The 27,474-nt window shown below is 37.0% G+C and overlaps 1 protein-coding gene across 2 annotated transcripts in view; it reads right to left on the bottom strand.

Moving 5' to 3' along the window:
- Window positions 1-27,474, bottom strand: part of COL5A2 (collagen type V alpha 2 chain) — a 116,242-nt gene that overhangs the window by 22,699 nt on the left and 66,069 nt on the right. For both annotated transcript variants that reach the window (XM_052792047.1, XM_052792046.1), the window contains exons 7-35: window positions 27,132-27,242; window positions 25,322-25,399; window positions 23,224-23,268; window positions 22,635-22,688; window positions 21,972-22,025; window positions 20,440-20,493; window positions 18,018-18,071; window positions 17,238-17,291; window positions 15,952-15,996; window positions 14,657-14,710; window positions 13,749-13,793; window positions 10,536-10,589; window positions 8,767-8,865; window positions 8,254-8,298; window positions 8,049-8,147; window positions 7,547-7,600; window positions 6,365-6,472; window positions 5,820-5,873; window positions 4,964-5,062; window positions 4,209-4,262; window positions 3,612-3,710; window positions 3,449-3,502; window positions 3,297-3,350; window positions 2,741-2,794; window positions 2,125-2,178; window positions 1,743-1,787; window positions 1,193-1,291; window positions 257-364; window positions 79-132 (exon numbers count right to left, since the gene is read on the bottom strand). In XM_052792047.1, coding sequence (XP_052648007.1) covers window positions 79-132; window positions 257-364; window positions 1,193-1,291; window positions 1,743-1,787; window positions 2,125-2,178; window positions 2,741-2,794; window positions 3,297-3,350; window positions 3,449-3,502; window positions 3,612-3,710; window positions 4,209-4,262; window positions 4,964-5,062; window positions 5,820-5,873; window positions 6,365-6,472; window positions 7,547-7,600; window positions 8,049-8,147; window positions 8,254-8,298; window positions 8,767-8,865; window positions 10,536-10,589; window positions 13,749-13,793; window positions 14,657-14,710; window positions 15,952-15,996; window positions 17,238-17,291; window positions 18,018-18,071; window positions 20,440-20,493; window positions 21,972-22,025; window positions 22,635-22,688; window positions 23,224-23,268; window positions 25,322-25,399; window positions 27,132-27,242 — 1,935 coding nt within the window. The remainder of the gene's footprint in view (window positions 1-78; window positions 133-256; window positions 365-1,192; window positions 1,292-1,742; window positions 1,788-2,124; window positions 2,179-2,740; window positions 2,795-3,296; window positions 3,351-3,448; window positions 3,503-3,611; window positions 3,711-4,208; window positions 4,263-4,963; window positions 5,063-5,819; window positions 5,874-6,364; window positions 6,473-7,546; window positions 7,601-8,048; window positions 8,148-8,253; window positions 8,299-8,766; window positions 8,866-10,535; window positions 10,590-13,748; window positions 13,794-14,656; window positions 14,711-15,951; window positions 15,997-17,237; window positions 17,292-18,017; window positions 18,072-20,439; window positions 20,494-21,971; window positions 22,026-22,634; window positions 22,689-23,223; window positions 23,269-25,321; window positions 25,400-27,131; window positions 27,243-27,474) is intronic.

The raw sequence follows: 27,474 nt of genomic DNA on the forward strand, positions 1-27,474 counted from the left end.
ATGAGCTGAGTACCCTTAGCACAATAAACACTCTGGTGTGTGAAGAGTAGGTCTAAAGAGAGTGATAGATTTACTTACTCTTGCCCCATCGTTGCCAGCTGTACCTTCAGCACCTTTCTCACCTATGCCGCCCTATGGAAAATACACGGAAAGTCTCAGTTATGACACTGAATGCTCAGTAGTTCATACCCCAGAATAACTGCAGTATTAAGAGATAGGTGATTCTACTCAGGAAAACAGAAATAAACAGACTTACTCTGTCACCCTTGGGGCCAGGTGTTCCAGCAATCCCTCTTTCTCCAGGCATACCTTGAAGACCCGGTGGACCTGGATCACCAGGCGTCCCGCTAGGGCCTGGGCTTCCCTGAAGCAAATAAATAGCAAGTTGTTGTCTATTCATCCTAGAAGTATCTTTGTCTCTAGGCTGCAGAACAGGCTGTGACTGTGTTGAAGTCTCTGGGGTACAGTTTTAAGTAATAATTTTCTCTTAAATTTGGACTTTATTAATGTCCAAATACTTTTCTTTTCCCACTGTGTTACTCAGGAAGTTCAGCTGTAATAGTCTTTCCACATACATTACTATTTACTCAGTGCATATTGGGGATGAGAACAGGCAAAAAAAGAAGCTCGTCTGTCTACCTTGATACCACATGGGTTTATTACACAAAGCAGCTACAGGTAGAAGTTGCCAGGGGCAGAGAGGCTTTATTTATGCTTTGCTTCTCACACCTCATGGCTATTACAGGTCCCACATTACTAAAGGCACTCCCTACTTGGGGTGACCTTCTTAGGCCTACTTAAATCAATTGCAGGTGAAAGAAAGGCATGCAGTTGTCACCCTGCCAAATGTCTTTGTGTAAACTGACGTAGCTCTTAAAACATTGCTAGAGGGTTTTCTGCAGTTCAAAAATGGCTTTGCCCAGTTCTACTGAGAAACACAAAAACCATTTTAAATTTCAGACCTATATAAATTAATACAAAATGTGTTCTCGATGTGTAAGTATCTTGCAAGTTATTAATATTGTTGTACCAGCATAACTTGTATGTCCTCCTAGAACCCTTATATAAACAAGATACCTTTCATGAAAAGATATCCCTTTTATAATAAAAAAGCTCTCTCTTTTATGTTCATGCAAATGAGCAGAATTATACATTACATCACTGCAGCAACACAAAGCTCCATTCAGCTTACCTTTGGACCATCAGGACCATGACCTCCAGCCATACCCTTTTCACCCTGGAGTCCTGATGCACCTGGTTCTCCCCTTTCCCCTGGATTGCCACGTTCTCCCTACAAAATGGAAAATTATTACTTATTCAGAAGTCAGGGTACAGTTCTGGTAGACAAAATCCTAAATATACCATAAGTGCAGCACTGCTATTTAAACAAAGAGCCTGTGAACAAATTCTAGGAGAACTGATCAAATAAAAAAACAGCTTTATGCTTTTATTGTTAAAGGTAGGGGAAATAGCATGTTGCTCAGCAAACTAAAAACTATCATTTCACAGCCGTAAACCAAATCATTTAGCAGCCAGTACTCAACACCACTTCATGAGCTATGAAACCACTAAAGGTGGTAGGTTTTACAGAAACCATATTAAAACGTATCCATGTTTACAACCATTTTGTTGGTGGGAAAAAAGTCAAATATTCACTTTAGCTGTTAAATTCCACATTATATATCAACTTTCAACCTCAGAGAACTGTTATGAATGTTTAAGCTCTGAAAAAAAATACTTACCCTAGGGCCCAACGGACCAACAGCTCCAGGGTCTCCAGGCACACCCTAAGCAGAACAGAACTCACCATTAGAATGAAAGCATTATTCGTAGCCTTATAGTTATGGAAAATAGAGATAAACATTTTCATTTGCAAAGTACTGTGAATGTAGATGGCTAGTTCTGAATATTATCTGTCCATGACAAGAGGAAATAGTCCAACTCAGTCCAAGAAGATGGACTAGAAGATTCTAGTATTTATTTTATCCAAAAGCAGTTCTCGGACAGCTTGCAGACCACATCAGTGCATATTTTTGAAACAGAGTAGGGAATTAAAATTACAAAGAGAATAAAAGGTAAAACTACTTTATGAAGTGAATTCCTGTTAAATTACACAGAAATTACCTGATCACCTGGCTTTCCTCCCTCACCTGGAGGACCTGGTGGCCCAGGCAAGCCCTGTAAAAAAGTAAATAAAATGGTCACTAACATGACAGAAAGATAGCTAAATCCAGATTTAACTAAGACACCAAGAATATGAATGTAGTATTATACTCGGTACGAGAGTATGTCCTCAGAGATCCTCAAGCAAAACAGTTACATGAATATTACACCAGTGTTTTTCCCCCTATAAATAAGATGGCAGCCCTTCTTTAACATTTGTAGGACATAGACATATCAGCCCTAAAAATAAAGTTCTTTATAAACAGAGATTGACTTGACTTAATACTTCATTATCAAAACAATTCTTTTGCTCCATATTTGGAACATCTTTGGAAAATCTCCAAATGAAAACTGAAAAACAACAAAGGTTTTCTCAAGGGATACAGAGCTGGTATTCAAGCCTTTGCCAGTTCAGTTTAGTGCACAGCTGATGTGAAAGTATGACTAATTATTCTGAACCTCCGTGCCTTTGTTCTGAAGTTGTGTTTTATTATACATCACTTGATTGAATTTCTCCAATTTCAGTTGAAAGATATGGCTGTTTATCTTTTTCTTTAAAAAAAATGAATGCACATACCTGAAACCCTGTAGGACCTGGAGGGCCTTGTTCTCCTCTTTCTCCTGCCAGACCCTACACAAAAGAAAGTAGTAAGTATACAGTAGAGGAATATAGGCAGGCTCTGGAATTTTTCTTCTCTCTGAATATGTGTATTTTTGGTTATGTATTTGTTTATTATACATTTTTACTTACCCCAGGCCAAGATATACCCTATCTAAAAGATGTAATAAGATGTATCTTATTTCTCTAAGATCCTCCCCACAAAAATTCTATGCTGACAGGAAAACACTCAGTTCCATTGAAACCAAGGAAGCTAGGAAAATGAACCATAAGAAAATCTTGCCCCTTGCACTATTTTTTGTAATGGTCAGTAAAAGGAATTAGACTGCTCATATATATATTTTTTTTAATACAAAGCTTCCCATTTTTCTAGGAAAATTTTTTCTTTACATGTTCTTAGGATTTTTTGTTTGGAATTAACAATTGGCATGAAGATAGATAAAAATAGAAGCAGAAAGAATAATGAATGGGTGGAGTGACTGGCAAGCAGGCAGAGTGGTAAAAGTTGACTTACAGGTGGGCCAACAGGACCAGAAGGACCAACTTCACCATCTTTACCAGGGGCTCCCTAAATTAAAATGACATGGGAAGAAGTCTTGTATAGTGAACACATATAACAGAAAAGCATCATTTTCTGTAATCACTGCAAATAAGAGTCACACTCACTCTCTGTCCTGGGACACCTGCATTGCCTGCTTCTCCAGGTTTTCCAGGATCACCCTAATTTGCAGAAATAAAAATGACTATTTTTAGATACTGTTTTCATCCATTAAAATAAATGCAAATGTTTAAAGTTAAACAGATCTTGGGTACCAGATGCCATACTCACACTACTACCCTTTGGCCCAGGAAGGCCCATGCTGCCTGGCTGACCTCTGATTCCTATTGAACCTGCTGGACCTGGACGTCCATCTTCTCCAGGAGCACCCTACAGAGCATTTTCCACATTAGATTATAAATATGTTTATTCATATGAACCTATTTGCCCCTGGAAAATGTTTGTATATATAAAAAAATAACATTAACCTCGTTTGGTGCTACAGTTATCAGTCAAAATGTCTTTAAAGCAGACATAGCTTTAGCCATACTGCTGGATTTAACCAAATACTATGCAATTATTATCATTGAGCCATTATGTACAAATACATTATTGTTTCCTTAAAGAGGCAGTTAGAAAAGATATTTCGTTCAAAATGGTTTAAAAATATTGCAGCAGCTGGTAAACAACAGACACTGCTATGCAGACAAAACTAAAGGAACATTATCTCCACTAATTTTGGAGTCAGGAATCTAAAATGAACAATTAAAAGAGAAGATAAACCTTCTGAAATCAAGAAAACTCAAGTTAATAAAAGTAATTGCAATAAGTTGGGACCTTCAAATTACTGTGGCATTAACTGAAAGGACTAACTTTTATGTCACTTACCAAGGGGCCAAGTTTTCCTTCAGGGCCTTGAACACCTGGATTTCCTGTCAAACCCTAAAAGTGGGAATAATATTGGTGTTAAGGTTGTGCGTATAATTCTAGAACAATACAGAAACGTAAATAAAGCCAAAAGATATGCTCAGTTACTACCACAGTACAAGCTTTTCTGTATCAAAGGTCTTCATCCTTGTCTTCACTTTACAGCTTCATCCCCCACTGTATTTGATCTTCGCTTTTCCTATTCTCCCTTTTCTTGCTTTTACACCTCTTGAGCTTCTCACAGGCTCATCTTTATTTCTGCCAACATTACCCAGTGTTCTATATCACATCTTATACTTGCTGCTCCCTTTCTCTTCTTTTACGATAATCCAAATTCTCCTCAAATATTTTTCCTGAAAAAAATCTCAAGGTGACGTGCACCACTCAACTATGGAAGTTATAAATCACCAATTTAATGAAGGTTAGCCTTCAATTAATTTGGCCTTCAATTCATGTTATCTGTGGCAACTATGTGTTTTACAAGCACACTTCCTTCAGTTGCATTAGCTAGTCTCAATCAGGGCTATTTCTCCTTTTTCAAAGACAAATGGAACCTGTTCTTCCCAACATCAGCAGGAAAAAAGAGAGGTATTTTGGCCTTTACCCTTCAAGTAGCCCCACTGAAACAAGTCCATCCTTAATTCTGCAAAGTTCATTGTTGCCTTTTTCAAAAGAAAAATGCCATGGTTTATAGCATACTGCTATTAGTTCCTTACCCTTGCACCCGGGAGGCCAGGTTCACCGGGACGCCCAGGATCTCCCTGACCTCCTTTAGGACCAGAAGAACCTGCTGGACCACGCTCTCCTTGGGCACCCTAGAAAGATACCAATGGGCTACTAGTTAACAGGTAGAACAGCAACAGTAAGAGAAGGTTGAATAAAACAGGCATCTTCTATTAAGGACTTCTTTTTGCACACAGAGTTCCAAATCATTAATACTTTTATTATTATTACTTTTTTCCCAAATTATTACTTAAAAGTTGTCTCTTCCATAAAGCAAATTTATATAAGAATTTTAGAATCCCTGTATTTTTACCAAGAAGTTAGGAATTTACAGAAACACTAGACAAATACATATGTGAGTCACTTCCCTGGAAGTGTTAGGAAAGCCAAAAAAGTGTTAGGAAGCAGTTTGGAAAGCCAGAGACAGATAAGCCCATCTGTTCAAGGGGCAAATCTAGAAAAACTACACCACACACAAATAAAAGGCAATTTTTCAAATAGTTACCTACTATAGAGCAACACACGAAGCAATACAGTAGGAGAACAGGTCAACATCTCTTACCTAGTCACATTTCAGCATGAGGGAGCATTAAGTCAAGGACAAGCAAGAAAAGCTGAACACCAGAGGAATTGAAAGTGATTTTTCCTAAAAAAATTTTAGTCTCAAAACATTCAGAACCCTTTCTGGCATTTGTCAATTCCTTTTGATCCTGCTTCCAGTGATTCTGAGGATCTGCCTATTTGCCCAGAAGCACATGTTTTTAATGGAACACTTTCTTTCTATATATCTGTATTTATGAAAATTTAACAAATGACCCAGTAAAAGATGAACGCTTTAATTTCATTTACCTTTGGTCCAGGCAAGCCATCAGAACCTGGAAAACCACGGTTACCAGGAGCACCCTAGAAAAAAGCCACAGATACAAGATTATTATCTTAATTTTTACGTAATTTATTGCAAATAAAGTACTAGTTTTATAGTTTGGGGATTCAGTTTATTTCCTTACAACTTTCTTACTTTAATACTTTAAATTTGGGGGTTTTACCACCTGGAGTGGTAAAAATATCAATGTTTCATTCATGCGTGCTGAACAACTCCTTCTATGTGAACAGCCTCATTGAAAGCAAGATGACCATTTGTACAGGGTTAAGCAAAAAATCTGCAGATTAGCTCGTCATATGTCCATCATTTCTCCTACCATACTATCCTGTGCACTGAATCCACAAATGAAAATATCCAGTGTAAAGAATAATGCACAGTATTAATTACTGTTAGGAAAATAAAGTTTGACTACACCCACAGTGAAACTGTAAGGAAATTCACAGTTAGGTCAAGAGGTTTTTCAGCTTAGCAGTGCATCTCTCAAGACATATTATTCCTTTGGATTGCTTACCCTCTCTCCAACAGGACCTGGTGGACCTACTGACCCTGGATCACCTCGAGGACCTCTTTTCCCTTCTTCACCTACAGGGCCGATGGGACCCTGGGGACCTTGTGGGCCCTAGTAAAAGTAGAATGTTTTTTAAAAAAATCATTGTTAAGCTCACCACTTCTCAGGTATATTGAAACAGACTGTCTTCTAAACATCATAAATATTTTTCCAAATAAAGGAGAGAAAATAGTTAGGTTTTGAATCAGTTAAAAAAACGCAGCTTTTCAGCATCAGCTTTTCTCTTTTACAATGTTTGTAAGCTAATATTTCAGTAAGAAGTGCACTACGAATTAAGTCTAGTTCTGCAGTTTGGCTCTACAGTGCTTCTTATAATCACCTACACACAATAATTTCTATTTATTATTATCAATAAGCTGCAAAGGACTCAAAATTCCGTAAGACTCTAGTAGAAATTCTAAAAGGAGAAGATAGTAAGTGGTAAGGAAACCACTATTTCATCTGTACATTTTTGTCAGTTATTACATGACCATTTAACTAGTGAGAAATTAAAACTAAAGATTGGTTGACAAGTCAAACTGACTCCAACTCTGCAGAATCACTTTTCTTCCAAAATTCACATGGTTACATCATGGAATTAGCCGTGTTCTCAAATAATCTTTCACAAATATTATCTGTGGGCTAAACAGCTATTCACACCATAAATGTATAAATATGTATATTATTTTAATGTGTAAATAAAACATAGTTAATAGATACATAACTGCATAAGTATAAAATGTTTTAAATGTAAGTTTAAAATAAAAAGGATTTTTTAATTATGATTAGCACACTCAAGCATCAACACACCAGATGCTCTTAAATGTCCCGAATCATATGGATCCATTTCATATGAGATAAAGAAATTAGAATACATTCAAGCCTCAGTAGATGCACTAATTGGTTCTTCTGTCCTTTAGTCCTGTAAGGCCCACATTGGGTAGGTGATTTATAACATCAAAGGACCTGCTTCGCCATTCATTGTTAGTACTGTCTAGCCAGGTTCACCTTGGTTTGTCTTTCACAATAATTACTCTTGTGATTATGAGCATCAGAAGCGTCTTGGAAATTGTAAGAATCTATTCAAAATACTCATAACAAGCCTTTGTGATTCCTTTTCATTTAACAAAGCTTATGGAGACTTACAGGTTCACCTTTGGGTCCTGCTTCTCCCTTGAAACCTGGGACACCAGGGTCTCCCTGAAAACAAACACATGAATAACACCCATAAGGTTAAAACTCTGCATAAACCATTTGATCATTTTGTATTATGCTATAAAACAGAAAAACATTTCCTAGTTTAGTAACTAGTTGTAGGCAATATAGCAGGATGCTTATAATGGTTTGTCTTTCCGTTTAGTATGCTTGTTTATTATAACGTTATCAAGGCAAAAACCTAAACAAGACAATTTCAGGAGATAACTGTTACTGTTTGTCCAAGTTTATATAGACATTCTTCTTTCTTAGACCTTTAAGAATGCAAAACTGGTAATTTGGACACACAGAAGACTCACAAGATCTGAGTCTCAGCATGCTCCTAATTTATTTAAAGGAATCCCACTGCTAATCACTGTTTTAGTTTCATAGAGTAACTATGCAACACATTTGCAAGACATTACAATTACCACAGAGACAAAGACATCATTACCGGCTGGCCTCGAATACCAGGTGGGCCAGTACTGCCTTGTGGTCCTGGGGAACCAGGTGGACCTGATAAACCAGGGGGGCCTCCAGTGCCTGGAGATCCCTACAAATAGAAAGAACAGCAAGCACAGTAAGGAAATGTAGTAAAAATAAGGAAATAAAATAAATTCACTTACACAATTTCTTCAACAGGTGATATGATTACTTACAGTAGGGCCTTTAGCACCTGGGGAACCATCTGTCCCTTCAGTACCCTAAAGATAATGTACCAATCATTAAAATTAATTTTAATGAGGAGGGTATTGATAACAAAAGCAGAAGATAGTTATTTTATCCACTTTACAAGACCAGACAATAAAGGCTATTAAATAAATACAGCAACATACCATCTACTTGTGCAAATGCTAATACGGGTAACAAAGCATGCAAGTTAATGTGATGTTTAATCTTTAAGACTTTATGTTGAAGCTTAAGCTTTAAAGTACTTCCAGGATTGAGACTGTATCGAGCTGTGTAACTTCCAGTTTTCCAAGCTGTTTTAATTAAATAATGAAAAGTTATTTTGAACAAAATAAGCACAAAACAAATGAATGAGCCCTTTCCTTTCCTGGGAAATGTAATTTGAGCAAAACTCAGTGTCTATCAAGTGGGGTATTAAAATTCTCTATAAAAAGGCAACACGCACAAGCTGAGCACTGAGGAACTCAATTTAATGTACTTACAGGAAGACCTTGTGATCCAGCTGGGCCCTGTGGACCTGTTTCACCCCTTTGTCCTTGAGGACCTTCAGGACCACGAGGACCCGTTGGACCTGCTTCACCCTAAGATTTCACATGAGAAAACGACTGGAGATTACTTTGCTCTAAAAAGTAGCGCTACAAACTAACTAAGGAGGAATAACGAGTTTATAAGAGAAGAACAATTCAGGTTTTGAAATAGTTTATTATCCTTAAAAAATATTTTGCTTACCTAATTCTGCTTCTACTACTTCTATGTGAATGTAAACTTTAAAAGTACAAACAGAATTTTTCCTCAATGTATACAAGGACAAGGAAACTTTCTACAGAGAAGCAGCACTATATCCAGTGGCCCAAATCAGATCAAGTATTTTAGATAGACATCTCTTTCTAAAATCCCAGTATGTACCTCTAATTTGACAAGGGGTTTTTTTTTTAGCTTTGTTAACAGCTAAGGCTTAAGATTTAGAAATTATAACACATCTGGTGGTTTTTTGCACAGCACAGATTAACTTGGTATTGCAGCACTATATTAAATATAAAATCCCTGTAAGATTGGACTGGATGCTCCAATAAAAAAATTCCTCCTGGCATCTCCTTTAAATTTTATCTTTATATAGGAAATTTGCCTTTTGGAACTGATGGCTGTTAATATCACGTCTTCATAACTGAAGTCCACATCTTCATTGTATAGTCTGCTTAGCTTTTATGAGTTCAAAGCAGCTATTCAATTTTACATCATCTGATGATCAAACTTGAAGGTAGCTCCTCCTTTTCAAAAGCTTTCATTCATTCATCATGTGACAGCTTCTCCAAATATTTATTTAGGTACTAAGTAGTGCTTAGCCATACCAAAGCATTTTATGACATGCACTAAAAAGTCTATCATTTAATTGTATACATTATGTTAATACTCTTATTAAGACCCGTTTCCAAAAAATTGTTTCATGAATGTTGCCAGCTTCACAACAACACAAAACATCTGCTGAACTTGGCTACCTGACTAATTGAGAGTTTCTTTCTGTTTAATTTTTTCCTATCGTGTATTAGGAGTGTAAAGGAACAAAGAGGAGCAACTGGGTGGAGGGCAAGTATAAGAAGTATATAAGGAAGCTGTACAAGTAGTGTTTTCTGTCTTTGCAGACATAGTCTCAAGGCTAGGAAAAAAAAAATATTGAGCACTTTCTTGAAAAATGACAGGGAAGTCCCACAAAGATAGCGCTGCAGCCAATGGAAGTTTTCCATTTCAGCCCAATCACACAGACCCACAAAAGGTGGTAATCATCATTTGCTCTGTTGTGATGAACTGCAGTACATCTCTGTTGGGGTTCAGGCATTTTCCTCACCAGTCTAGGTCATCTCAAAAGGTGTTCTTGGCCGAAACTGGAAGTTTCAGCATTAGAAGGTACTGCTTCCATACTGCCTTAGAGTAGTCCTTGCAGCTTAACTTGTAATAATGCATCTTGTTATTCTTTGAATATACGGGACAAGATTCCTGAGGCACAGCATGACAGTCATCTTTTAATCACCCCTTAGCTCAAGCAAAAGTGAGAGCAAAGAAAGTATCCTAACTGTGCTGAATTGCAACAGTTCGTTTGGCTTCTGATTTCTAACCTCTGCCTCAAGGTCTTGACTATGATTTCACAGCAACTGTTAGGGACCTGTATACAATGTCAGGCTGAACTCTGTGTAGTCTAGTACATATTTTTTAATTCTGTGTTATTAGACATATTAAAAAGATTTTTTTTTTTTACCTTTACACCAGGAGCACCTGGAAAACCTGGAGAACCAGTTATGCCAAGTGGGCCCTATAAAAGACAGACACAGATCTGTAATTGTGCAGTTTAGATCACACAGATTAGTATCTAATCACTGGGTAAATAAGGTTCTGGGATTAAATGTGTTTTTTAGTCATAAAACATTTGTTCATAACAAATCCAAAATAACTATAAATATAATTTTTCTATGTGGTACATTTTATAGAATTGTGGTGCAGGATTTTAATAATGTGTTTACTGCCTTCAGCAAAGTTACAGCTCTTGATGCAGCTATTAATGCACAAATTGCAATCTACACAGTTGACAATTATTATAGCATTTGTTTTTCAATTTTAGTTTTTAACAAAATATTATAACCTCTTTTTGTATCTTTGCTACTGTGGTACGGTAATGAAAAGATCAGATATTTGTTCAGCCATCACAGTTTGTCCTATGGAATGTAACAAAGGAGAGTTTCAATTCTTTTAAACTTAAAATAGTAATCTAGAAAAAAGAAATACAAGCCACATCTACATTAAAACAACTGGGTTGTGTGACACAATTTTTGAGGTAAGCAACACGAAAAGTGAAAATATAATTAAAAGCTATGTAACTACATGCCCTGCTTCCTATTCCTCTGCCCCATTGAGATTCGCAAATTCACAGCCACATTCATCTGCAAGCTTTAAAACACAGATTTTGTACCAAATTTTCAAGGCTCTATAGACAAAGACATACAGCAGAGAGTTTACTGCTTGGATCTTTGCTCAGAGATAGGCAGGTATTTCTGGAAAAGGAAGCAGAGGAAAGGCTGGGTTATGTCACACCACAAAACACAATGCTGTGCAGAGGTACACCTTCAGCTCCTAAAACCGGTATAGCTCTTCCCAAATAGCATTATATCTTGAGATAGTCAATGCTGTGTCTAAGAAAGGTTGACAGCTTGAGCAGACCATAGTATTGATGCGGCTACACTAGTTCTCATTCTAGAGCCAAATTCTTGGTGCATTGCGCTGCACAGTGTAGGCACACCTCATGTGGCTGCGAGGATATGAAGTTTGGGCAGGGATGCAAACGGCTGGGGCTGCATTACATAGCAGACTGTGCAAAGTCACTAGAAATCAAACTTCAGGTGTATGCACTTGAATATACCTGTATGGTGTGATGCAAACCTTGCTTTGCTAAACAGAAAGACTTGCAATTAAGGACTTCAGAGTAAATTTGTGAATTGTTTCCATTTTCATAATGCCTCGTCTGCTGAACAAGACATTCAACAGAAGATCTTTCTACTGTATTATAAACTCTCTGGATGGCGGCACACAGTGGTTATAAATATTCACTACAACAATGTTCCCAGATGATTCCTCTTTATTTTTTCCTGATCTTCTGTCTTTTAGTAAAATATGATGCATACTGTGAAAAAATGTTCTATGTAATAAAGCTCTGGTGACAAACTTAATAAGAACAATCTGTCCCACTGAGCATCAATTACAGACAACATTTCTGCCATGACCTTCCACTGGATCTCTACAGAACTGATGTAACAGCTCACTAAGTATATTTTTGAAAATCTATGTCCCAGTTTATTGAATCACAAATACGTCTGCCAAATCTCTCTCTTGTTGCAGGAAGAATTCCAGAATTACAGTGTACCATTGCACTGACCCAAATAACAATGCATTTCATTAACACTTCCTGCAATGAGAAACATACGCATTAAGTACCAGTATCTCCCTTGTGACACTACATGGGATTTTATCAAAAATGTTAGCCAACCCATTATCATGTACCATGAAGCTGAGCTTATATTTTATGCCAAAGAAAAATTTCAAGTTTCATGTAGAATTTCATAGCTCAGAACCCAGCTTTTTTTAACTTTATAATTTGTTTTCAATACTGAAAAATCCTTTTGTTGTTTGAAAGTTTCTTCTAACAAGTTACCCTTCTTTCACGATACACTAAATAATTGAGTTTTGCAGCTTTTAGACACACTCATTTTTTGAGCTTCTATTACAGTTAATTATTTCTTAATGAAGTTTTTAATAAAACAGTCTGTGCATTAAGATGACACAGGGAAATGAATTTTTCTCAGGACTTACGTAATTATTAAATAAAGAGGATGCACAGAATGAAATTTTAATCGCAGGCAAGTGTGTTTTGGGGTTTTGAGGGGGTTTTTTTCGTGTGGTAGTTTTTGGTGTGGGTTTTTTTGGTTTGTTTTTGGTGGTTTGTTGTTTTGGGGGTTTTTTTTAAGTTGAACATCACAAAGTGGTAAAAGTTCAGGCTGACTACATCAACAAACAGAAACTGTCAACCACATCCTAGAAGTAATGCTTTCAAAAAAAGCAAACAAAAAAGAATACCACATTTTTTAAATGGAAGCTGGCCTTGCACAAGTAGTACAAAATCATCATAAGCTTTCATTTGTAGAAGCAACACATAATTAACTGTATGTATGTGAATAATCCCACTGGCTTCCTAATGCTCATGTGAATTCACTCCAATACATTTTGCAAATGCACTGTGAGACTGGATTGTAGGATTGAAACCATCACCCTTTGATACACCGACATCCACAGTTTAAACTGCCACAGTCATTTTCAGCCCCGTTGCAATTGTGTGACAACTTCTACAGTCATGCACGCCAGGCTTTCTCAGTTTGGCAGACATTCACACATAGGCTTCTGGTTCTCCAGTTCAATGTGTGACTGTCCATAATTAAAAGGCTATCTTTCACATATTTTGTAATGGATCAATTGCAGGTAGCAAGTTCTGCTATCAGTGAGTGGCATTTCTTCTTGCTGAGAATGGGTACTATCTCATTTGCCAACTTTGTATGTGAAGGAAGATATTATGTCTAGCATGCCATTATAAACTGTTTTATATTACAGTGCATATTCTTTTAAGACACTTATCTCCCTACAATATAGATCCCACTTCATAAAAGCAGCAAAGCATCACCTCGCCAGGGAAGATGCCACTCCTCTGCAAATTAAAACTTTTAGATGAAGCAAACTACAGAGTATCATTTCTCAGAGGACAGCACTAAAGCTAAAATTAGTAGAACTAGGAATCACTTACAGATAATTCCAGGGGCACTTAACTGTTACCAGCAACTGCCTACAATTTTTTTGTGCTTCTTTTGGTAGTGTCAAAAGGCAAGCGGGAAATACAAGGTGAAAAAAATAGGTGATTAAGAAAGAAACTTACCATTGGCCCTGGCTTCCCAGGCATACCATGCTGGCCACGTCCACCCTAGATATGAAAACAAACAAGACAGAATATTTATAAGAACTCTAACTAATTCTTGTATTCATTTATTGTTAGCATTTGTGATAGCAGCCATACATACTAAAGCAATCAAAGAAATGCTAGATTGCAGAGCCTTACAAACACTGGCATGGAAAATGTCTAGAAGAAATTATGCTCCCCTTCAAGTTAATGGATTTCTCTATTTTCAGAGAGGTCATATTTTCACAGTGTCATTGTATGAAGCACATAACATAAACAGAGCACATAAAAGTCATGGGGAGAAATGCCAGAAAAAACAATACTTGACACTGGACATAAAGCAACAGAAAGAAATTCCTACTAAAATATGATCTCATGTCAAGGCTAATCCCTCTTTTTGCTGAAAAGCAAAACATTTTTTAAGAAGACAGCTTTATTACCTGGAATTAAATTATAAAACTTAATTTAAATTGAAAGTCTAAATTTTCATTTTAAACTTTTTTCCAGACAAAATCAATACATATTATTTCTAGTTCAGTGATTTTTGGTGAAAATAGCCTCTCAAGAAATTTCACAGAACCAAAGATGACATTTTTGTATCACAAAAAAAAAGTGTTGTGAAGGTATTTGGCCTTATGGGCAGCTCTGGTATAAGAAATTAACATACAGCTAGCATTCTCCTATTAAAACTGTTTTTGACGTTTGAAATTTATAGTAAAGGTCTCACCCCACAAAACTCTGCTCAGCCCTAACTTTCTTAAGCTACAGCAGAACTCACCACAGAAGTGACTAGCAGTCACACGAATAAACACTTTCAGGCTCAAGGATTTAAATTTAAGTAAAACGAGAGAAGAATTATAAGGAGAGGGAAGGAAGATCCTACTTACAGGGGCACCCTGTGGTCCAATTCGACCTCTTTCTCCTGGCATTCCTCTAGGTCCCTTGAATAGAGAACAAAAAGTGCATTATTTAGGAGCTTATCATGGCAGAATAACAAAAAGGGGAAAACATAGTTCTCTTGATTTTCCCCCCCCCCCATAGTGGAGAGAACAAATGCCATCTCTTTTTTTTTCTCTTTCTCCTTTTTCTGCGCTTTTTACCTTTTTTTTTAAACATACTTGACTTTTCCTTTGCTTCAAATAAGTTTAGCACTGCATCGCTCTTCAGCGATTTTCTGCCCAGTCTTCTTTATTTGCTTTTAACAAGAACATGATTAGCTTCACTGAGACTACAAGCATGATAAGGACAGATGATGCGAACAACAGTTATAGAACCAAGTTATTTTTTTTCCCTCCTGCAGGTGTAGCTTATCTTGTCCTACAGCAGGAAAGAGGTAGCAGCTTACATAAATCCTTCCAGCCTCACGGGCTTGCCCAGTTGAAATTTAATAGACTGTAATTTCTTTTTTCCTGTTCCAACAGTATTTCCAGTTTTAAACACATTAGAATAAATTCTGTATATACTCACCAGGATCAAAAATGCAATCTCATTTACTATGTCTCATTCACAAATTAGGTTCCACTTCAGGGATATTACATTCTGCATGACACAAGATAGTGCTTCGCAGAGAGATGTCATTATCTGATATCAGAAAGGTGCTTTACTTCCAGAAGCACTGCTGAGAGTCAATTTTTGGCATGTTACACTGCTCACAAGTATTCAGTTGTCCAAAACCACATCTGAATGAAAACTACTCTGAGAAAAAGTTTCTCCATTTCACTTCCATGTCATGCATGCTTATCCTCACCGTAACGTCCAAAATCCTCTGTCCATGGTTTTCTTAGCTAGTGCATTTGTGACCTAAATTATTCTATTTCTATCTCAGAGCAACCTAAATGAGTTTTTCCTCATATGGATATCACTCCATATGAAGCATCAACATGTAAAGAAAAATTTAGTCACCCAACATTTACACGAGCAGGTAAACAATCACAAAACCTACATTCAAGTTTCTGTTGAGCCTTCTAACTTATCGTTATTATCTATGTCTGTGAATTGTGAAGAAGAACAGCTTACAGTGGACCAAATTTACTGTTAGTGTAACAGAAAACAAAGCCTTAATTAAGAGAAAGTTCAGCTTCATGACATCAAGTACCGATATCAAAACCTTAAAACTCCTATTGGCAATAGCATTTACAATCTTAAAGCCACTTCTGTAATATCCAATGCACATGACACTCACTAGAGGACCCGTTGCACCCATGGCACCTGTTGGTCCGGATTCTCCCTAGAAATGGAAATGACACAATTAGAGGAAATGGGTTACAGGAAAATGGAGTTACATGTTTCATCCCTGTCCTCCGTGCTTATGTTAGACCTAAGAGCCAGATTTGTAGAGTCACCTGTGTGCATCACACATGTCAAGGGCACTGTTCCCCATGCTGATGGGAAATGCCATATTTACATATTCTTAGTGAAGAAGATTTAACTCCTACCTGTTCTAGATAACTGCCCACACCACCTACTGCGCTGTTTCTACCAAGTCTTCTGCTGTTGTTGCCTCCCCAGAAAGTGGTAGGCAATTTCAGGAAAGAAGTCTTTTCTTACACAAACTCTCCTTAACTACTGATTTCACATTTAAATTTAGATTTTGGAAGATTCTCTTCATTTACTATGTTTTTAATCTAAAGGAATAGTTCTGTCCCACCTGTGATTATCGCCTACACCAGGCCAAAAATGCTTCAGCATCAGCACTGATCAATGTGGAAAAGCCTGAAAAAAAGTGTTCCGTGCTCTTGTAAAATAACTTTTAACCCATCTTGAAAGGATTGACTCCAGCTGCCTATCCTGTGTTACCACTGCTTTGAGCTGAAGTTGTAAGGGTGCTACAGTACCAGTGAGGGTCAAAAATTCTAAGAGAATAAAATTATTAGGTGAAAAATAGTCAGTCTGATAAAATATATTCTCTCTCCTCTCCAATGCCTGTTTCTTTTAAGCCAATCTCTAGTATGGTAATCCAAAAGAGGACAGTCAGGTTTTAGTTATGCATTGCTTTATTATTTTATTTTATTTTATAAAAAGATGTTAGAAAACTTGTTTTTCCTCTCTCAACTTGGTCACATAAAGCCAACAAGAACCACAAACTGGCCAAGTGGAAAATTGCAAGAAGTGCATGGGCTTTTTGTTAACACACTTTGTTGTCTTCAGTATTACATAGGTGCCACAGACGGACCACAGTCAATTCACCCTCTGATACCTTACAGGCCTGAAACTGAGCCCCAGCTGAAATTGTGACTGGCACTATTGAACTCTCTTCCTGTATAAAGCTCAGACATGTCATTGTATAGCAGTTTATATGGATCAAACACACAGTAAAAATGGACAATTCCATGTAGCCTCTGCATTCCATACAAGTAGCACTGACAAGAGAGGGTACAAAGCAGTGTTCAAAAAAATCTACTATCTTTCATTATTTTGGCATTATAGAAAACATGCTTAAGCATTTAGTTCTTTGGGCCACGAAAATACCTTTGCTCCAGCTGCTCCAATTTCACCTTTTGGACCATCAAGTCCTTTCAATCCCTGTAAGTTATAAAAATATGGAGAAATTACGTTTGTATATGTACACACAGAGAGTATTCCTACTGTTATTGTTAAAATAACTTGATACTAAAGTGTTAAGAACAGATCTGAGGTGGCAAGAGTAAGAAAAAAAAAAATAATGAATTAAACAGATGGAATAAAGTTTTTAAACATTTCCTAAATGGAAACCATTTGTACTAGGTACATTTCCTTGGATTTGGTTTCCTTTTTAAAACAAGAATGTTTAAAAAAAAAAATCCTAAAACAACAAGGAGGAGGCTCTGAGCCATAGGAAACCCATTTATTCCTCCCCAAAGTAAAATTCTGGCCAGAAAACTTGGTAATTTGTAATCACTCCATGTTGCAAACATATCCACCTCTCAAGCTCCCCACCCTAATGCAAGACTTGCCAACAAAGCGAGAGAACTGTCAGGTTTGTGCCTCCTGAAGCTTGGCAGGGCTCATACAAGCTCCTTCCAGATTCCCAGATCATTTGAAAATAGAGTGAAGAAAGCACTAGAGAATATAATGCAGAGGTCAGCTTAAAGGGGAGTAGCACTGATTTTCTGCAAGACCCTCTTTCTCTTGAATTCCAGTGACTCTGCTACATTTGGCAGGTCTATAGTGTAGTCAAATTCACTGTAAATACAAAAAAAGTTTAGTATCTTTATACTGAAACTGCCTGGAAACACCATCTATAAGGAGAAGGAAAACCTTGTCTCTTACCCTGTGACCCTTGAGACCTGGGAGACCAGGAGCACCAGGAAAGCCTCGAGGCCCCTAAGGAAAAAGAAAAAAACAAATAAAATCCTGATTTCTGCAGATAAACCTAGCAATAATGCTGCTAACAGGGAAGAGGGTAGCAGCATTAATACTAATACTCCTAACACTCCTTCACCTTGGTGACATAATATAGCGAGGCATTGCATTTGAGAAGGTCACAGGTGATACAGCCTAACATGCTATGAAGTTAGACAGTCTCAGCATTATGCACATTTTGACTGATATTGAAAGCTTTATCATTTACATCAGTGTATGATCAAGCCTCAAATTTCAACAGAAGTAATGAAATAAAACCAGTGATAGATCAAGTTTTGAGGCTTAATATGGAGAAACCTTAATTAAACAGAGATCAAATCTCAGACCTAACATTTAAAATAAAATAGAAACTGAGATCAAACTGCAGACTGTACATGTTCTTTCAGAATATGTCAGTCAAGTAGCAGGATAAACAACTGCTATTAAAACACATTTAGCAATTACACCAAAGTTGCCTTGCACTTAGTTTCCTACCAAGTTTCCCAATTTATCTTTCAGGAAAGACTAAGTAATAGAAAGGAGTCAGGTGCCTCGTGTTAGAATAGGTCACATGAATTTATAATAAAAATCACATTAATACCTTCATACTCTCAGATAACAACAATTCAGCAAACATAACATTTCCTCCTTTATGGTACCTCTGAACCAAAGTTCTCAAAAAGATTATAGTTCATACCTTTTGGCATAGCAAAAAATCACACAGCTCTATTATAGAAAATTAAGCATCGTGAAGCAACACTGATATTCAGAGGAGCAAAGAAGAACATCTGAGATCTCGGCATTAGAGAACTTCACACAGAGACAAGCTGTTTCCTTATTAGCATCAAGGAACATAAGAAAGGTCTTTGTCTTCCCATAGTCAACTATATGAATAAAGTTTGATCATAAAGTTCAGTGGGAAATCACTCCAGAGTTTTCAGACTCCTAAAGAGAAATTTACTTTCTAAAGGTGTGAAATTTCTGAAATGAATAGATTTGATTGCTTGAAGTTATTTATAGTCAATGAGCTTATCAGTGAAGAATGATCTCTGTTGTCATACAAGGTCTTGCATGTAAATTTGAAATTGCAGAAATTATGCTGGTTTAGACTCAAAGTAGCCCATAAAAAGGATTCATTTGGCCTGTGCTTAGTGGTACATGTATATCCGTTTATACAACCAGGGCAATCAAATGATGAAGCACGCACACGGGACAAGTCACATGACAAGGAGGCACATCATGTATAAGGTGGAACAGCCATCGTGTATCTCTGTAGCAGCCTATGAGCCTTGTCATTGATCAAGACGTGGCACAATTCTGTGATAAACTATCAGGGTATTCAATAGTGTTCTCTACATTGCTATGCAATTGCAGCAAACTCTTAATGAGATTTTTTTGCATGTGTGCAGTTGCATTACTTCTTTCCTTCATTAGAAAGTCTTCTAAAAGATTATTTTATTGAGCAAAACAGCTTGACCTGAACAGAACAACACTCCACAGACTACATTTGCCTCAAGCAGCTTACCAAACAGTGTCTTTGATCCATAGAACTTAGGAGGAAGGCTTAGGAAACAACACTACCTTGTTAAAAAATCATTTCTCTCTCCAAGAGATCGTATCTCCAGTTGCTAACAAAATTGCCAGGCAAGAACCGGACACTTAAAAAGAAAAGGAGGCAGCTTAAGAGATGATGTGTATCAGGTAGCTTCAGTTCTGGGATTTATCTGTCCCCTTTTCAGCCACACTACAGCTCCCTTCCAGGTATGGAAACTTGACTAATGAAGATAGAACTCTTAATATGGGCCAAAATGATATACCTCTTTTATTTCTGCAGTAAACCATGACAAGTATCCTCTGCAGTACAAGTACCTATTACTTGGAAATTCTTTAATCACATTTGCATATTGAAAATATACATAAAAATAAATTACATATGTCTATGATACAATCCCCTCTTTCCCTGCCCTTAGACTGACTGTTATAAAGGTAAACAGTGCCACCACAACCTGACATCATTTTACAGTCTCTGAGCACTCCCTGCACATGATTGTGAATGACCATGTGAAATACTGGGAAATGGAGTACAACTTGTATGTACTACCATCGTTTTATGCATATTTCACCTATGAAACAGTTGAAACATGCACCTGTGAAATGACTCTTGGGATTAACTTGAGGACCTTTGATTCACCTGTTTGGTTCTGAGCTATCACACTGATCTGGATCATTACAGTAAGTTAACACAAGTACTTCAGAAATTGAACAGCAGAACTTTGCACTCATTATTAAAAGAGATAGTGATGACATAAGTATGATTATTTTGCTAAAAGGTAAATAATCATGCTCTTACTGGAGATCCTGGAAATCCAGGCTCACCGGATTGTCCTGGTCTACCAGGTTCACCCTAAGGAAAGAAAGAAAAGGAACACAAGAAAATAGCAAATGTGAAAATTAACTTCTCTTATCATTCTTCCATTCAAACAAATGAGGGCATTCACATCAGTATTCTGTATCTTTACTGTAACAATTTCAGTGATATAAATCAACTTCATGCATGACTAGCAATGTGCATTAGGCACATTAACTTAAAAAAAGTTTTTTAACTAAGAATTGCGGAAACTGAAGACTGAGTCCAAAATGCATCTCAGCATCACAAGATGGCGCTGCAACGTAGTTTTCCTGTGAATTAATGCGGCAACCTTTTGTCGTCCAGACACAGAGTCAAATTACTTTAATTTTCCATAAGAACAGCAATCTAAAACTGCCTGCATTGTAGCTTGTTACTTCTCCTTCTGTTCAAATGGTTTTAAATGTGTATAATTTCATTCTAGGTCGTTGACTATCTTCTCTGTGATGCAATACGAAAGAAACTACAGTAGAATGAAATAAGCATATTTTGAAGATTATTCAAAGTCCTCCAGAGTCACAACCAAACATTCCTTTATATACATCAATCAGTTCAAGTACATCCAGGACTCTGGGCTACAGGAGTATGACAGACTACAGAAAAAGTTTCAGGACAGAGAGAAGGTAAAGTGCTTCACAAATGCAATTAAAGAAACCCATGCATACACTGGAAATGGAGGAAATTCTTAAGAGCAGTATCAAGATTTGGCTTCGCTGCACTGAGAGTTAACTGTTTTCAAAGATTCTTATAACTCTTTGTACAGTTTAATGGGAAAGCAGCCTTTACACAAGCTATGGTAATTTTTATACTAAAATATCCAGTATCTGCAGTTTTCAACTCATTTCCAAGTTATAAATTACAATTCAGATGGATTTAGTGTGCTTTGCAAACAAATAATATATGTCTACTGGTAAATTCTTAGGCCATTGTTGCGCAGTACATATATACTTATGCAATTTGTATAATACATATATCTTACATATTTGTGTACCTACATGGATAAAGTCATAAAATCAGTTATGAATATAATAAATTATTTAAAAGTTATAAAATTTTTAAATACTAGAATTTTATTGTCCAGATCCAGATGAATGTTATCATTACAGTTCTTCTAACTCATCATGCAATCCCAAAGAGAGGTGATGCCTCCAATTGCCCCCTCCTAACTGGTATCTTATTACGTTTGATTTCAAGACATTTCAGTTGAAGAACTGGCTGAGGCAAGAAATAATAAAGAGCCAGTGCTTAAACTTTAGGTATGGTGGTGACATGAAAAGAAAAGATAGGAGGGTTTTGAAAAGGGTTGCTAAGATTTATAGTTGTGATAATACATTTAATGAGGAGTATGATTACAGAGAAAAATAAATAGAAAAAAGTGGTTACAACAGGTACATCTGCTGGTTAGTCACTGCCTCAAAGATGCCAATATTTGTTTTATTAAACAGAAAACAAGATACAAAGAATAACAAACTTACATCTTCACCAGGTTTGCCTGGAGGTCCTTCTGGTCCACGAGAACCAACTGGACCCTAAGAAATAAATGTATTTGTTGAGAAGTCAATTTGGCCATCACTAAAATATCTATTTGCTCCATTTCAAAGTCTGGTTTTATAAAAACAGATGTAGACAAAGAATGATTTTATGCCTAAGCACACTTGCTTAATTTTGTAGTGCTTTTTCTAACCATCCTACCCCTAAGAAACCTGCATTATCTTATATAAAAATATAGGATTGATTCTTTATGAGAAAAAAAAATACATTAAAAATCACAGTTGCTGTTGTTCCAAATCTCTGGCTCTTACTTTTAGTTTTGAATCATTTTATCACCTCCAAAACATAAATATTCTCATCATACTTTGTGTAAGTTACACTATCAGGTATGGTTTTACCAGTGCTTAACCATCCTCAGGTCTGTGCTGGAAAAGTAATAATGATTGTTTATACTATAATCATTATTATGCATGTTCAAAAAATTCAAATTCACTGATTCAGGACAACATGCTTTGAACACCACAACTCTTGACTAAAGTTAATTGCTTTGGCTAAGACAACGCGAAAAAAAATCTGTCCTGAAGTAAGGAGGTTTAATATATTGTTTGCAATTTTATTGTAGATATGTTTGTATTTATTGGTCTTACCATAGGTCCTGGATCCCCAGGTTCACCAGGTGGGCCTGTGGGGCCAGCACCACCCTAAAATTAACCAAAGATGAATACAGTTACAAATTCCAAAAAATAAAAATGTAAGGATATAAATGAAAAACCATGATCAGGAAAACCACAGCCCATAGGACAGTCTGGATTCTAATTCAGAACCAGCTCACATTGCAAAATGAGTGAAAGTTGGATACTAAAATCCCTCAAGCTTTAGATAAGTCCTGTGCCATACACAAATCCCACTGGAAACTTAACACCATGACAATACTGAAACCAGAACAGTCACCATTTTCATTGATGTTCCCTCATTAAAAAATGTGGGTTGGGTTAAAACCTTGTTAAAGGTCTAATACATTGTTCTTTCTGAGTTAATTTCTGTGTATAGAGTACATCTGAAGCAGAGCTCTTGAGAGCAGCATGTTTGGATTCACCTCTAGATGAAGATGCATTCATCCATGCATCATTGAGGATGGACATTGCCTCCGAGGTGCATGCACACACACACTAGTAACTATGTGTTTGCCTTCATCTCTGGCCAATTACCTTAAATCCTCCCAGGTGAAGTACTTACTTGTTTTCCTTGGAGACCTTGAGGACCTCTTGGACCCACTGGACCCTATGAAAAACATAACTTGTTACACACTGGCAAACACCCTTCCTCAAGTAACATTCATCCTACAAAGACAGCAAAATGGCCTGATAGTGACCTCCATGATAACATTTCTATGGTCAAACCCTCTGAAAGGCTTTTACTCAGGAGACTGGTGTTATGAAATACATAGAATGGAAATCTTCAAACTCAAAAAGCCACAGCAGTGTAAATTCATTAGCAGCTGAAAATATGGGCTTACTTGCTCTCTGGAACCTCACTGTATCTGGAATCAGTCAGAATAACCGGGTTGCCTGCATAGCTCCACTGAACAAAAAAAAGTAGTAACAGAATAGAGTTGGGGGAAATAGTCTTCCCTTGAAGGGAGTCTCATTACTCAGTTTAATCTCATAATGGAATCAATGACAAAATAAATTCATGCTGCTGTTCTCAGCCATGAACAGCAACAAGCGGCAATGGAAGGACGTATTTTCATGAATCACATAAACCACCAGAACAGCTTCCAAACAGTTGTGGTTTGCCACAGAAAATTCAGATTTCCCCCTAAAATGTTTCATGGGATTTTTAGGAAAAATCTTGTGCTTAATTGTAACTTATCCCATGAAGTAAACGTAATCTTGTCTGAAAGTAATTCTCTTGCTTATAGCAATACAAAAATATCTATAGCAGACAATAACTTGCATTTTGACAGAAGCTTAAGATTTATGTCTTTTACACAGTTCATTAATTTTTACTAATTTTTACAAAGCAAATGTAGAAGAGTGAATAATAGGTCATTTAAAAGTTCTAATCAACATTAAAAACAAAACAAAAAACAATGGTACAGCTGACTGTCAGCTAGTCAGTTTACAAGGAAAGGAAGAAAGGATAGCACAGAACACGATGAATCAATCCAAAGACAGTAAGTGAATGCCAACTGACTTTAGTAGACTTTGTGTTAGGCCTTAGAGAGACCTACATATTGAAAAGTACCTTAAAAGATGTATTAATATCAAAACGAATCATATTTGAGAATGACAAAAGAGGCAGTACAAGAGATGCAATGTCTGGAGACAAATTGAGTGAAAGGATTAAGCAAAACAATGGAAGGCAACAAAGTAAGCAGGACAGACTTGTGGAACAAATCATTGTATGTGCCCACAGCAAATTCACTGAAGAGAGACATTCATAAAAAAGTTCTTTGAAGAAATCACTGCAAAAGTTAATCCTAAGGCAAAACATCAGATTATCTTTAGAACCTTTCAAATTGTTTTGAAACTGAGTTTGAAGGTTACTAGTGGGGACTTGGAGGGATGACAATTCACATAGGCAAACTCATGGACGGTTTGACCACTAAAGGATGGTTTCCTTAAGAATGAGTGTTAAAAATAACAGCAAAGGTGGTAACAGTATCTTCAAGATATCATAATGTGATAAATAAATGTAGTGAAAAGAGATAATACTCAAAAACAACCCCAAGAGTTCTAGCAGAGACAGCTGAGGGTGGTGAAACAGCTTTCACAGATGGTAAAAAATTTCAGTGTTACCATTAAGCCACCAGTGCGCTAAAAGTAAAGGGCATTATCTAAACAGTGAGAGATGCCAATGATGAAACTGGACCCACTGGAGAAACAGAATGTCTATCTTAAAAGAATGAAGCACAGCTTTCAGTTAACAGCTGGTTTCAGAAATAATTTTTTAAATTACTACCAAAAATAACTATCTTTGATGTCACAATGTGAAAAGAAGCCTTCAAAGTTACATATTTGTTTATTCTGCTTTGCGGTATACCTGAGGCTTTTCAGTTACTCTGCAGTGACTCCAGATAAGAGAAAATCAGGAGCTTTTTTTTTCCCTGTATCTTACTGTTAGTAGCTGCTATATTTCAGGAGGGAAGGAAGACAACAAGGAGGCTACAGGTGGGGAAAAAAAGGCTTTCACTTTAACAGAAGAATATTTTTTCACTTTTTTCCAGGTTCTAGAGGCATAGGAAGTTAAAGAGGATGAATTCCCCTTTGGGTTTTTGCATATGCACTCCACTTCCATCCTGTTCTACCTTACAGGGCTAATCTGGTCTTACCACTGCACCAGGCATCAGTCCCATCTGACTACCAAGTCCAGATTTTTCATCCAGTCCTGCCATCTGAGCTGAAAATGGCTGAAAAAAATAAGATGGGTGATTTTAGCTGTCAGTCATTCCAATGGTTCATAAAGCAAAAATCCATGCAACCAAATCTTTGTTGTTTACACTGGCTTTGCAGCACTAAGAAATAAATTCTTGTTTTAATCATTAAAACACAAGTTGTCTTTCCGGTAAATTTGAGGTGGTTTAAGGCTTCATAGACCAATCAAATGCATTACATTGTCTGCTTGCTATTCTGACTCAACCCCCACTTGAATATTAAACAAATGAGAAAATTACCTAAAAAGAGGAAAGCCTCCCATTAAATTAATTAGATTTCTTTCACCACCTTCAAATTTAAATCATCTCAACTTCACCTGCAATATTCCTTCATGTCTTCTATGCCTTTCTTTTGTTTTCACTTATTGTGTTTCAAGTTCATAAATATCTTAAGGTAAGTGGAAACGTAGCTGATTTTATGATTTCAAATTCAAAATTTAACCATGTTGCCCTTATCCAGCAAAGTTGAAGGCCACTGCTGTTCATGCCAATTCACAGAGACAAATGAGTTAGAGCAGGGAGAATCTTCAGTACTCTCCTCCTTCTGCAAGCACATAGTTGAAATCAACAGTTTTATTTTGTTTTGTTCAGAGCCAGATCCTCACTCATGGCAGGCCAGACCTTACAGTGGCTGAGAAGGAGCAGCAGCACAAATGTGCATTCAAGTCTTCTAAGATTTACAGTTTGTTTCACATCAGTTGTGCAAACACACTTTCCACAAAGTTGGAGATTGCCTAATTTCAGAGACAGGAATGCAAACCAAAATGTCTTAGATCTCTGGCCACGCCTATTCTTTCATATTTTCTGTGGAAATCTATGAAGGATGGTGGTCTAACACCCATCCTGGTGCTTCTGTGATTCTACGGGATTCCTCTGTGCTGAAGATATTTTCTTGGGCTGAATCTGATGCATTCAGGACTATTTGGAAAGGTGGTTAAGTCAAGAAATGCTGCCCAAACTTGCAAGCTGTTGGCCTAACATGAATATTTCAGCTTATTGTAAGTAAAACTCTATTGTTTTCAGTAACGCTGCAGGAACAATGGAGTGACAAATCAAAACACATATCTTCCAAACGGCAATGAAAGTGTAACTGAATATACTTGAGAAATTCAAATATGTAATTCATTATCAATCATAATTAGTGTTCCATAGAACTGGGGGGGGGGGAGAAGGCAGGGGGGAAGTCTTGCAGAACACCTTGTCTGTATCTATAGCTGGTTAGCACTGCTTTTCACAAACAATTCCTTACTTAATCTTCTCAGTGTTGGTCTGAAAAATTCCAGGAAGAAGTATACTTAATCACATTTTAATTTCTCTCATTAGTTATTCTGTTATTTATGATTCATCTTACTTTTTCTTTTCTGTATTCCTAATTTGGTACACCAGTTTCCCTGTACTATTGCCCAGACCCCTTGGGTTTAAATCAGGTGGAAGTAACAGAACCCTACTGAGGGTTTTAGATTTGGGCACCTTGGCTTTTCTAGATGGTAAAACCCATCGCGAAAGGTGTGTCCTTTCTGACATTCAACTTGCCCCGATTTTTGGCAGAACTTGCACTGCTGCTAGCTGCTGTCCCTCATGACTGGGAGACACGAACTGTAGGCACAGCATTCCATGTTCATGGAAGCAAACAGAAGTTATTCTTTGTATCCTGTGGATCTGGCCCAACACTCACTTCACTTTCTACTAAAGCAAGTGTAAAACGTACCCTGCTTAGTCCATCTGGTCCTGGGTGGGTAGGATGCCCTGGAGGACCAGGGTCACCAGGCTGGCCAGGGATACCAGGTTCACCATCAATCCCTTGAGGACCACGAGGACCCTAGAAAGAAAATCAGACGTGCCAACAGTATGCAAAGGTATTCATTAAAATCATTGTAACTGGCAAACAACTGCCTCGTTTGTGATAAATTTGTATTTCTACAGAAAGGTCTTCAAACATCCCTCAAGACCTGTTCCTAACTTCAGATCTGAAGCACTGGCTAAAATTAGTCACAAATCCAACACACAAGTAAACTGCAGTAATTTCTCTCATAGGCTCTTTTAGAAACTCA

This window comes from Harpia harpyja, chromosome 7, assembly GCF_026419915.1.
Source record: "Harpia harpyja isolate bHarHar1 chromosome 7, bHarHar1 primary haplotype, whole genome shotgun sequence".
NCBI lineage: Eukaryota > Metazoa > Chordata > Aves > Accipitriformes > Accipitridae > Harpia > Harpia harpyja.